We start from the raw sequence: 11,758 nt of genomic DNA, 5'->3' as shown, positions 1-11,758 counted from the left end.
TTTCCAAGCTCCTTTCTTTCAACCCCCATGTTGTACTATCTCTTACTAGTCTTACTAGTAGGTAATGATAGATATGAGGGACAGAAAAACTGGCAATTTTGTCACTTATGCCTTTGTAACTTTGAACACATTTCTTAATCTCATATTGTCCTTGTCTCATCAAAGGAGGTTTGAAAATCCTTCATATAGATATTGTGAGCTCAAATTAGGTAAGGATTTTAAAATACACAGCAGGAATGTGGTAGAGCCAGAATATGAACCCAAGCTCTAAACTACTACACAATTCAGTTTCTAGAAATAGTTTTGTTGTTGTTGTCATTGTTGTTGTTTTGAGACAGAGCCTTAAACTGTCTTTCTGGGCATAGTGCTGTGGCATCACAGCTCACAGCAACCTCCAACTCCTGGTCTTAAGTGATTCTCTTGCCTCAGCCTCCCAAGTAGCTGGGGCTACAGGTGCCCGCCACAACACCTGGCTACTTTGGTTGCAGTTGTTGTTGTTTGGCAGGTCTCGGCTGGATTTGAACCCACCAGCTCTGGTGTATGTGGCTGGCGCCTTAGCTGCTTGCCCTAAAGGCACTAAGCTGAAATAGGAGTTTTGAAACCAGAATCACTTGGATTGGTATCTCAGCTCTGCTGTTTAATTGCTGTGTGAAGTTAGGGAACTTATAGTTATCAATAAAATGGATAATAAAATGTTCTGGAATGTTTTAGTAAGAATACTGTGAATACAGGATGGACATGAAGTCCATGTGCACTTCAAATAGCAAATTAGAGGAACTTTACCTGACAAATTCAAGTATTGTAATTTGGTCGTTTGTACACTCAACATTAACCTGAAATTAAAAAATTAAAGAAAAAAAAGTAAGCTGACTAGGTGCCTGTAGCTCAGCAGCTAGGGCACCAGCCACATATAAGGGCAGGGTGGGGCTGGCAGGTTTGAACCTGGCCCTGGCTGCCTAACAACAATGACAACTACAACCAAAAAATAGCTGGGCTTTGTGGTGGGCGCCTGTAGTCCCAGCTACTTGGGAAGCTGAGGCAAGAGAATCTCTTAAGCCCAAGAGTTTGAAGTTGCTATAAGGTGTGATGTCACAGCACTCTACCAAGGGCAATATAGTGAGACTCTGTCTCAAAAGAAAAGAAAAAGTAAACTAATTTAAGTTGCTCATGAACTTTATGTCTACTCTGTATAAAGTGCCCAGTAGGGTGTCTAGTACCTGGCAGGCTGATAGTTTAGATGAGAAGCTTCTTCAGATGATGCATGAAAATAAGATAAAGTATTCTTAGTATATGATAAATATTCTTTCAGTTTAACTATTTAATACCGTGTTTCCCTGAAAATAAGACCTACCCAAAAAATAGGCCCTAGCAGGATTTCTATGCATTTGTTAAATATAAGCCCTACCCCAATAATAAGACTTAGTGATGGGTATGGCTGTGCAGCGTATCTGCATAGCCATGCCATGCATTTTGGCGCCAAGTGGTAAGGAAGACTGGAGGTCTAGCATACCTTTTATCTGCCACAGCTCCTTTATCCCCGGGTGCAGCATGTGGTAACCACAGTTGCAGGCATCCTGTTGGATACGTGCAAATGGCTAGGGGAAAGGAGTTCATGCATCACTAGTGCCAGCCCCACCAACAAGATTGGCTCCCCCTGTCAGGTTCCAGAAGAAGATGACTTAACTGTATTTGAATAAATGTAGATTGTTGTATTATACTTAAAAATAAGACATCCCCTAAAAATAAGCCCTAGTGTGTCTTCTTGAGAAAAAATAAATATAAGACAGTGTCTTATTTTCGGGGAAACATGGTCGTCTACTATTATGCAAATGCACTGCTATAGGTGGCTCACTGTAAGAGTTTTTTTGCTTTAATTACATGTGACCTTGGATATTTTCTCTCTGATCTTTTCTGTCCATTGTCTTTTTCTTATCGCAGTTTGCTAGTGTTATACTCTTATGTAAAATAAAAACTTTATGGTTGTTACCTGGTATGATTTAACATTGAAAGCTTGCCTTACATGGCCATTGGGATCTTTGTTGAATAATTATTTATAATAATATCCTTTTGATGCTTCAATAATTAAACTTCTACAGTAGGGCCCCAAATACCAAAGAAAAACTGGGAAATAAGATCTATTAAGTTATTGTGTTTTTCCCAATTATTGTGTGTTTTCAGCAGTTGTCTGGAAATTAGTGCAGAAAGATTTTAATTTTAAATTTAAATGGAAATTTATGATGTATACTGTTTTTCTGTCACTTAAAGTCGAATTTATAGGATTGATTATCCAGTTTTGTTTAAAGCTTGTGTACATGAATTTACATAGACATAGGGAAAAAAGACAAAAAAGCCATACCCAAATTTTGAGTACGTGATAGTAGAATGATAAATGAGTTTTCTTTTTAAAGATCTTTTGACACTTTGAAAATTATAAAAATATTCTGAAAAGTACTGTAATTTAAGAGAGTTGTTTTTGCAACATTTCTACCAAGTTTACTATTCCTTGTGCTTTAATTTTAAATTATGTTTTTGAAAGGTTTCCTGCAAGCAAGATGGTACCTTTCCACTTTCCTCCATCAAAGTGTGCACTTTGGAACCCAGTGCCCATTGGAGATTTCATCTACTTACATCTCAATTACTACAGGTACAAGATGTTTCTTTTTTCAAATCAAACCTACATAAGCAGGAGTGATAAAAGGCTGTATAGGGCAAAGTTGATTACTATGACCAATATTCATTTTTCTTTCCTTTTCATGCAGTAGCTCCCTCCAGACAAAATACTCCTTCTGCTTCCTCTAAAAAAATATACCTCTGCTTCTTCTTAAATCTGTCCTTTATGCTTTTGAGAAATAATCTTAATTTCACAGTTAAAATATTCTGCAAATCGGCTTGGCGCCTGTGGCTCAAGTGGCTAAGGCGCCAGCCACATACACCTAAGGTGGTGGGTTTGAATCCAGCCCCGACCCGCCAAACAACAATGACGGCTGCAGCCAAAAAGTAGCTGGGCATTGTGGCAGGTGCCTGTGGTCCCAGCTACTTGGGAGGCTGAGACAGGAGACTCGCTAGAGCCCAGGAGTTGGAGGTTGCTGTGAGCAATGAAGCCATGGCACTCTACCCAGGGGAACAGCTTGAGGCTCTGTCTCAAAAAAAAAAAAAAAAAATTCTGCAAATCTAAAGTTCTGAGTACTATAGCAATTCAATAGAGGCAAAATATTGTAAAAACTGAAAGTGTTTTTCATTGTGTATCAGCATCGTATCTTTGTAGTGAATCAGATTAGGGGGAATATAGGATATCATGGTTATGTCCAGGAACTTGAAAGAAAAGAAGTTTTTTGTTTGTTTGTTTGTTTTTGAGACAGAGTCTTAGTTTGTTACCCTGGGTAGAGTGCTGTGGCATCATAGCTCACAGCACCCTCAAACTCTTGGGCTCAGGTGATTCTCTTGCCTCAGCCTCCCAAGTAGCTGGGACTATAGGTGCCCACCACAGTGCCCAGCTATTTTAGAGATGAGGTCTTGCTCTGGCTCAGACTGGTCTCAAACTTGTGAGCTCAAGCAGTCCACTCACCTTGGCCTCCCAGAGTGCTAGGTAGGATTACAGGCATTAACCACTGTGGGGCCCCCCCATTTTTTTATTTTGAACAATTAACCTCAGAGAAGTTTCCTTAGCAGGCACAGGACCCATCCCTGTGACGCAGACAAAAAAGAGGTGGGGGTTTAAGATCTCTCAGGTATCCACCTGGCTGTGCCTCTCATTAGGCTGTAAGAGAGTTTTCCAATCCATGAGCATTTGATAGATCTTTCCATTTTTTTGTGTTCTCTTCAATTTCATCAATGTATTATGGTTTTCGTAATGGAGATCTTTTATTTCTTCAGTTAAATTATTCCTGGGTATTTTATTTTATTTATTTAAATTTATTTTATTTTATTTATTTGTAGCTATTGTAAATAGGATTTCTTTCTTAGTTTTTTTTTCCTTTCCTCCAGATTATTTACTGTTGGCATGTAGAAATGCTGCTATTTTGGTATGTTGGTTTTATATCCTGCAACGTTACTGAATATGTTTTATCAGTTCTGATATATATATGTGAGTGTGTGTGTGTATATATATATATTTCTTTTTGGTGCAGTCTTTCTGTGGCACACTTAAATTATGTTGATAAAAGAAGAGTAAGTTGTATGCACTTATTGTGCTTTAAACTTCTTTTGAAAATAATTTAATGATCTTTAAAAATTTTTGCAGCACACCTAAGATTCTCTCACCACATACCAATGTGCCACAGCATACCATATTTCCTCTAATTTGGGGTCTGGGTTGCTCTTTTCTAGTTCTTTGAGACGCATCATTAGGTTGTTTATTTGAAATCACTGCTCTAGATGTAAGATCATATCGTCTGCAAACAAGGATAATTTGACTTCCTCCTTTCTAGTTTGGATGCTCTTTCTTTCTCTTGTCTGATTGCTCTAGCTAGAACTTCTAGTACCCTCTTAAGTAACAGTGACAAAAGTGAATATCCTGTCATTCTCTAGATTTTACAGGAAAGGGTTTCAGTTTTCCCCATTCATTATGATTTTAGCTATGGATCTGTCATATATGGCTTTTATCTGTTGACATAAGTTCCTTCTGTACCCAGTAACTTGAGAGTTTTTATAATGAAGGGATGTTGAATTTTATCTCATGTTGTTGTAGCATCAATTGAAATAATAATAGTTTTTGTCCTTCATTCTGTCGATACGATGTAACACATTGATTGGTTTTCTCATGTTGAAACATCCTTGCATCCCTGGGGTGAATCCTACTTGATCATGATGAAAAATCTTTTTAATTTTTTGTTAAATTCAGTTCGTTAAAGATTTTTGCATCTGTTCATCGGAGATATTGGCCTGTAGTTTTTTTTTGTTGTGTCTTTGTCTGGTTTTGGTATCAGGGTTATATAGACCTCATTGAATGAGTTTAGGTGTATTCCCTCCTCAATTTTCTAGAATGGGGTAAGTTGGGTTGGTATTAGTTCTTCCTTAAATGTTGGTAGAATTCATCAGTGAAGCCTTCAGGACCTGGGCTTTCTTCGCTGTGAGACTTTTTATTACTGCTTCTGTCTTATTACTTACTCGTTTATTCAGGTTATAAATTTCTTCCTGGTTCAATCTTGGTAAGTTGTATGTATCTAGGAATTATCCATTTCTTCTAGCTTTTCCATTTTATTGGCTTATGTATAACAGTTGCTCATAGTCTCTAACGATCTTTTGGATTTCTTAATATCAGTTGCAATGTCTTCTTTTTCATCTCTGATTTTATTTATTTTGGTCTCACTTTTTTCTTAGTTTGACTAAAGATTTGTTGATTTTATCTACATTTTCAGGGAACTTTCATTTTGTTGATGTTTTATATTGTTTTTTAGTTTTAATTTCATTTATTTCTGCTCTGACCTTTATTATTTCTTCTAATTTGGGATTTGGTTTCCTCTTTTCTAGTCCTTTGAGACACATCATTAGGTTGTTTCTTTGAAGTTTTTCTTTTCTGATGTAGGCACAGAAAGTTTAATGTTATAAACTTACCTACTATGCTATTAATATTTAAAGTCCATAGACCATATATAAACAAATGGATGTGACTATTTGAATCATACTTTATTTACGAAAACTTGATACCGGCCTAAAGCGAAGTAAGTGCTTGGAGAACAACTATAGCTTCAATGTCTGCTTTTTGTTCTTCTGGTTTCCAAGTGGACCTCCTTTCCTCCTGCCTTCGACCCTGAGATTTCTTGACAGTGATATTTTAAAAGTTATGTGTTATATTTTAGGCAGCATTTTATGGCAGGAAGGTTTTTTAGGATATATCCATCACCTTGTGAAATATATTTTTATTTTTTCAGAAATCCAAAGCTTGTGGTGACTGAAAAGACCATTCGACTTGCTTATCGCCATGCTAAGCAGAATAAAAAAAATTGGGCATGCTTTTTACTTGGTTCTCTCACAGTGGATGAAGGTAATATACTTTAAAACATTATTTGTATGGGCTTGGCGCCTGTGGCTCAAGTGGCTAAGGCAACAGCCACATACACCTGAGTTGTCAGGTTTGAATCCAGCCCAGGCCTGCAAGCAACAATGATGGCTGCAACCAAAAAATAGCCGGGCATTGTGGCGGGTGCCTGTAGTCCCAGTTACTTGAGAGGAAGAGGCAGGAGAATCGCTTGAGCCCAGGAGTTGGAGGTGCTGTGAGCTGTGATGCCACGGCACTCTACCCAGGGCGACAGCTTGAGGCTCTGTCTCAAAAAAAAAAAAAAATTGTATGATGTAATAGAATTTATATATATATGTATATATATGTATATATATATATTTTTTTTGAGCTAGAGCCTCAAGCTATTCCCCTGGGTAGAATGCCGTGGCAACACAGCTCACAGCAACCTCCAACTCCTGGGCTCAAGCGAGTTTCCTGCCTCACCTCCCAAGTAGCTGGGACTATAGGTACCCGCCACAACGCCCAGCCATTTTTTGGTTGCAGCCGTCGTTGTTTGGCGGGCCCAGGCTGGGGATTTGAACCCGCCACCTTAGTTGTATGTGGCTGGCGCCTTAGCCGCTTGAGCCACAGGCGCCGAGCCTAGAATTTATATTTATTGATTCAACCAACTATCGCATGTGCTTTGTGCTAATTTTATTTGCTATTCAACAAGGATATAAAGATGAATAAAACCATCCATTACAGATTTAACAATCTAGTCAGGTGAAAGAACCTGCAAGCAAGTCATTTTTTAAAGAAAGAATTTGCTGTACTTTGGTATGGACATAGTACTTTGCTGTGATGTAGTTTTGCTTGATTTCATGTTTTTAATTTACATACTATATGATGTTCTTCAGATGAAGAAGGTGTGACATTGACAGTAGATCGTTTTGACCCTGGTCGAGAAGTACCTGAATCCTTAGAATTAAGCCCTACTGCTCTTCTTCCTGGGGACTTTTTGATTCCATGCAAAATTCAAACTCAGGGACTTTGTTCAAGGGAAGTGATAGTTTATAATCCAGATGACTTCAGCTCAACTTTTAAGGTAAGATTCATTGACTATTTTTAATTCAACCCAAGAATCAAGCTATGTTTAATATGCTGTATTTTAATGAAGCTGTATTTGGGAAGTATTCATTTATATGTATATTTTTTTTTAATATTTTTTTTCTTTTTTTTTTTTTGAGACAGAGTCTCACTTTTGTCCTCAGTAGAGTGCTATGGCTCTCAAACTCTTGGGCTCAAGTAATCCTCTTGCCTCAGCCTCCCAAGGAGCTGGGACTATAGGTGCTGGCCATGAAGCCTGGCTATTTTTAGAGATGGGAGTCTCACTCTTGCTCAAGTTGGTCTGAAACCTGTGATCTCAGGCAGTTCACCTGCTTTGGCCTTCCAGAGTACTAGGATTACAGGAGTGAGCCACCACTCCTAGGCTTGGGGAAGTATTCATCATGATTTCTTACTGAATTGTCATGGACCTAAAATCTAGTCAAATGTGGTTGTCAAAAATCTAGTCAAATCTGTCTGTGAGGGCAGAAATCCTAGGTAAATGATGTGGGTAGAATTCCAGAAGAAGATGCAGTGTGACCAAGATAGGAAAGTTCAAAATGTGCTGAGGGTAATCTGAAGGTTGTAAATTTTTGCTGGATTTGGTCAGTCAAACTGGTATATTACTTTTGCTGGATTTGGTCAGTCAAACTGGTATATTAGTTTGGCCAGATTATAGAGAGCCTTGTCTGCCAGGCTAAGGAACTTCAACTTTGTCATATGGGACATGTAGCCATTAAAGGTTTCTTTTTCTTTTTCTTTTTTTTCTTTTGAGATTCTCAAGCTATTGCCCTGAGTACAGTGTCGTGGCATCACAGCTTACAGCAACCTCCAACTCCTGGGCTTAAATTAAGTGATTCTCTTGCCTCAGCCTCCCAAGTAGCTGGGACCACAGACACCCGCCACAATACCTGGCTATTTTTTGGTTGTAGTTATCGTTGTTTGGCAGGTCCAGGGTGGATTCAAACCTACCAGCTCTGGGGTATGTGGCTGGTGCCTTAGCCACTTGAGCTACAAGCGCTGAGCCCATTAAAGGTTTCTTAAAAGAGGAAATTCTGTTCAATCAGATATAGTTAATCTGAAAGGGTAAGCTGTCTGGAGTCAGAGAAGGTAGCTATTGCAATAGTTGAGTGTGGATGAAAAAAGGATATATAGGTATTAGCTTATAGTAGAGTGGTAGCTATAAGGACACAGTGGGCACAAGCAAATACAGAGGAAGAACCAGTTTAATAATTGGGGGTTACAAGAAAGGAATCAAAAGGGAATGGACTTTAAATTCTCCTGGGCTGAGTCAGAATTTTTTCCCATGTCGCAACTATCTATTGGGGGTGACATTCCCCCATAAGAATTTGAAATGCATAGCCTAAGATCTCGTCTCTACAAAAAAATGGAAAAATTACCCAGGCATGGTGGTATATGCCTATAGTCCTAACTACTCAGGAGACTGATGATGCCACTGCACTTCAGCCCAGAAGACAATGAGATCCTGCTCAAAAAAAATTTGAAGTGCTGCTAAGACATCTAGGTTGGAAATGTGTCATGGAGCTTGGGACAGTAAATCTTATTTGCTTTGATATAATTGTTCACATAGATTTTTGGTCACATGGACAAAATGAGAACTAAAATGTTATAAATCAGAACTAATTTATTTTTGTTAGTGTAAGATATTATATGTGCATATGCAATAGTATAAATTTAACCTTAGAGATATTTCAAAGTTTTAAAATAATTGTTTGATATTGATTCCTCAGGCTCTGCAGCACCATGTATGTAGCAAAGATTCCTTGGACTGTGGTAACCTGCTTTCCATAAGAGCTCATTTCACTTGCAGAGAGAGTTTGGACAATGTGGATTTTGACTTCCATTGGGCAGCAGTGACTCTAGCAAATAACTTTAGGTGTACACCTGTGAAGCCCATCTCTGTTATCCCAACGGCTCTTGCAAGAAACTTGAGCAGTAATCTGAATATTTCTCAAGTTCAAGGGACTTACAAATATGGGTAAGTTAAAGATACATTAATCCACAATTCCTAGTATTTGTTGCATTGGGATATCCATGTAATGTGAAATAATTGTGCAGTCAGTTTATATGCCAGAGATCTGGAGGCTTGATCAATAATCAGGAAAAGTAATTATTGAAGTTGTTAATATTTGCTGAATATGGAGTTTTGTTTCTTTGTTTCTTTTTCTTTCCTTTTTTTCAGACAGAGTCTTTCTTGGTCACCCTGGGTAGAGTGGGGTGGCATTATAGCTCACAGCAACCTAAAACTCTTGGGCTCAAGTGATTCTGTTACTGCATCTTCCCAAGTAGCTGGGACTATAGGCGCCTGCCACAATGCCTCATAGTTTTTCTACTTTTAGTGGAGATAGGGTCTCACTCTTGGCTCAGGCTGGTCTTGAACTCCTGAGCTCAAGTGATCCACTTGCCTGTAGGCGTGCACCACTGCATCCTGCTAATTTTTCTATGTTTAGTAGAGACAGGGTCTCGGTCTTGCTCAGGCTGGTCTCAAACTCTTGTGCTCAAGCAATCCACCTGCTTTGGCCTCCCAGAGTACTAGGGTTACAGATGTGAGAAACCACACCTAGTCATGGAGTTTTCTTTCAATGATTTGTATCCACTAACTATAAAAATTGATGGTAAAAGTTCTTTTAAAATTGGTTGATGTTTTATGATGTTAAACTGTAAGGAGAAATTGCCTTCTTTGCTTAGATTTTAGCATTTTGTTTTCTTTTTTAACTGTAATCTGTCTAATTATGAACCTAAGAAAGGCTGGAGTATTAATAATGTTCAGTTTTAGCTGTAAGTGATAAACTTTATTGATAGAGAAAGGGAATAATTGTCAACTACTCGAGGGTGTAGTTTCCTCACGTAGCTGGAGCAAAATCCTTTCCAGCTTCCTATCACCACTCTTGGTTTCTTAGGAAATGTTACCCCAAATGCAAGCTTCTTGATCCTCACCTACTTTATTTATCTGTTGTCTGCTAAACAAGGTTAGACGATGTAATCACCCTCTGCTTTAAAATTTGACCAGTGGCAGCTCTAAGCATTGTCCTGATTTCCTTTGGCACGGACTCTACCCTAGTTCCTGCTAGGTCTGTAGAGTTGAAATGTTTGCCAAAGTACACTCAACTGCAAGTCTTACCCTCTAAAAATCCCTCTTCAAAAGAAGATGAGAAGAAGAGAGGATCTCTGGAGCAATAAGAAAGTTCCCATTGTGAGTCCCAGATTCTGGCTAAAGAGACACTTTCTGGTTGGAATGGCTCCAAGGAAAAAGTGCTGATGTATTGCAAAATTGTGGAGTGGTCAAAAATCATAGTGACCTCTTTTAAAATGATTTTTTTTTTAGTACTCAAACCCATTTATTCATGCAGCATAAATTTATCTTTGTTTTTTTTTTTTTTTTTTGAGACAGAGCCTCAAGCTATCCCCCTGGGTAGAGTGCTGTGGCATCACAACTCACAGCAACCTTCAACTCCTGGGCTCAAGCAAGTCTCCTGCCTCCTCCTCCCAAGTAGCTGGGACCACAGGCACCTGCCACAACGCCTGGCTATTTTTTGGTTGCAGCTGTCATTGTTTGGTGGGCCCGGGCTGGATTTGAACCTGCCACCTTAGGTGTATGTGGCTGGCGCCTTAGCCACTTGAGCCACGGGTGCCGAGCCATAAATTTATCTTTGAATTGTCCATCTGTGACTTCTTGTTATGCTGATTATAACTGGGATATTCAATATTTTATTCAAACACATATTCCCCTTGTCCCTTTATATCTAGAATTATCTATTAAATTTGTGACACTTGCCTTTTCTTTCCTCCAACACATTCATGTATTCATCCTAGTATTTATTAAAGTCCATTATGGAATAGGTATTATGTTAGGCACTGGAAATAAACAGATTTTTGAAAAACGGTACTTGGGCCAGGTGTAGTGGTTCATACCTGTAATTCCAGCATTTTGGGAGGCCAAGAGTCAAGACCAGCCTGGACGACACAGTGAGATCCCATTGCTGTAAAAAAATTTTTAAAAGTAGGTGTGGTGGCTCATGCCTATAATCCTAGCACTTTGGGAGGCTGAGGCAAGTGGATTGCTTGAGCTCAGAAGTTCAAGGCCAGCCTGAGCAAGAGCAAGGCCCCATCTCTACTAAAAATAGAAAAACTAGCCAAGCGTTCTGGTGGGTACCTGTGGTCCTAGCTCTTGAGAGGCTGACACAAGAGGATCACTTGAGCCCAGGAGTTTAAGCTTGCTATGAGCTGTGATTCCAGGGCACTCTACCAAGGGCGGCAGAGTGAGACTGTCTTCAAAAAAAGATTATGTTTTATGGTAATTACAGCAATAAAGTACTTTATATCATCAGTTACTAGGCACAGTAACTCTACCAGGCATCATCAAACTATGGCCCACCCAGGTGTTTTTGCTGCTGCTGCCTGTCCTGCTTAGCAGCCGACTCATCCTGGGGCCCACAGTCCGGCCCTCCAACAGTCTGAGGGACAGTGAACTGGCCCCCTGTTTAAAAAGTTTGAGGACCCCTGTGTCTAGCCTATAAACCTAGCACTCTGGGAGGCTGAGATCGGAGGATCCTTTGAGGTGAGGAATTTGAGACTAGCAAAAGCCCATCTCTACTTAAAAGAAAAAATTAGAGGCTCGGCGCCTATGGCTCAAGCGGCTAAGGCACCAGCCACATACACCTAAGGTGGTGGGTTCGAATCCCCAGCCCGGGCCCG

At 39.4% G+C, this 11,758-nt stretch overlaps 1 protein-coding gene across 4 annotated transcripts in view; it reads left to right on the top strand.

The window, feature by feature from the left end:
- The window catches only part of STIL (STIL, centriolar assembly protein), a 58,877-nt gene that overhangs the window by 2,721 nt on the left and 44,398 nt on the right, over positions 1-11,758 (top strand). For 2 of the 4 annotated variants that reach the window (XM_012812473.1, XM_012812472.1), the window contains exons 2-6: positions 2,537-2,644; positions 5,871-5,983; positions 6,856-7,043; positions 8,794-8,835; positions 8,977-9,041. In XM_012812473.1, the coding sequence (XP_012667927.1) occupies positions 2,537-2,644; positions 5,871-5,983; positions 6,856-7,043; positions 8,794-8,835; positions 8,977-9,041 (516 nt within the window). Of the gene's footprint in view, positions 1-2,536; positions 2,645-5,870; positions 5,984-6,855; positions 7,044-8,793; positions 9,042-11,758 lie in introns of all 4 variants that reach the window. The other 2 variants (XM_012812471.1, XM_012812470.1) reach the window with 1 other exon arrangement.

Source organism: Otolemur garnettii, unplaced genomic scaffold, assembly GCF_000181295.1.
Source record: "Otolemur garnettii isolate 467f Iridium unplaced genomic scaffold, OtoGar3 scaffold00210, whole genome shotgun sequence".
NCBI lineage: Eukaryota > Metazoa > Chordata > Mammalia > Primates > Galagidae > Otolemur > Otolemur garnettii.
The sequence above is the reverse complement of the archived record's forward strand: the minus strand, read 5'-3'. Positions and strand labels throughout refer to the sequence as shown.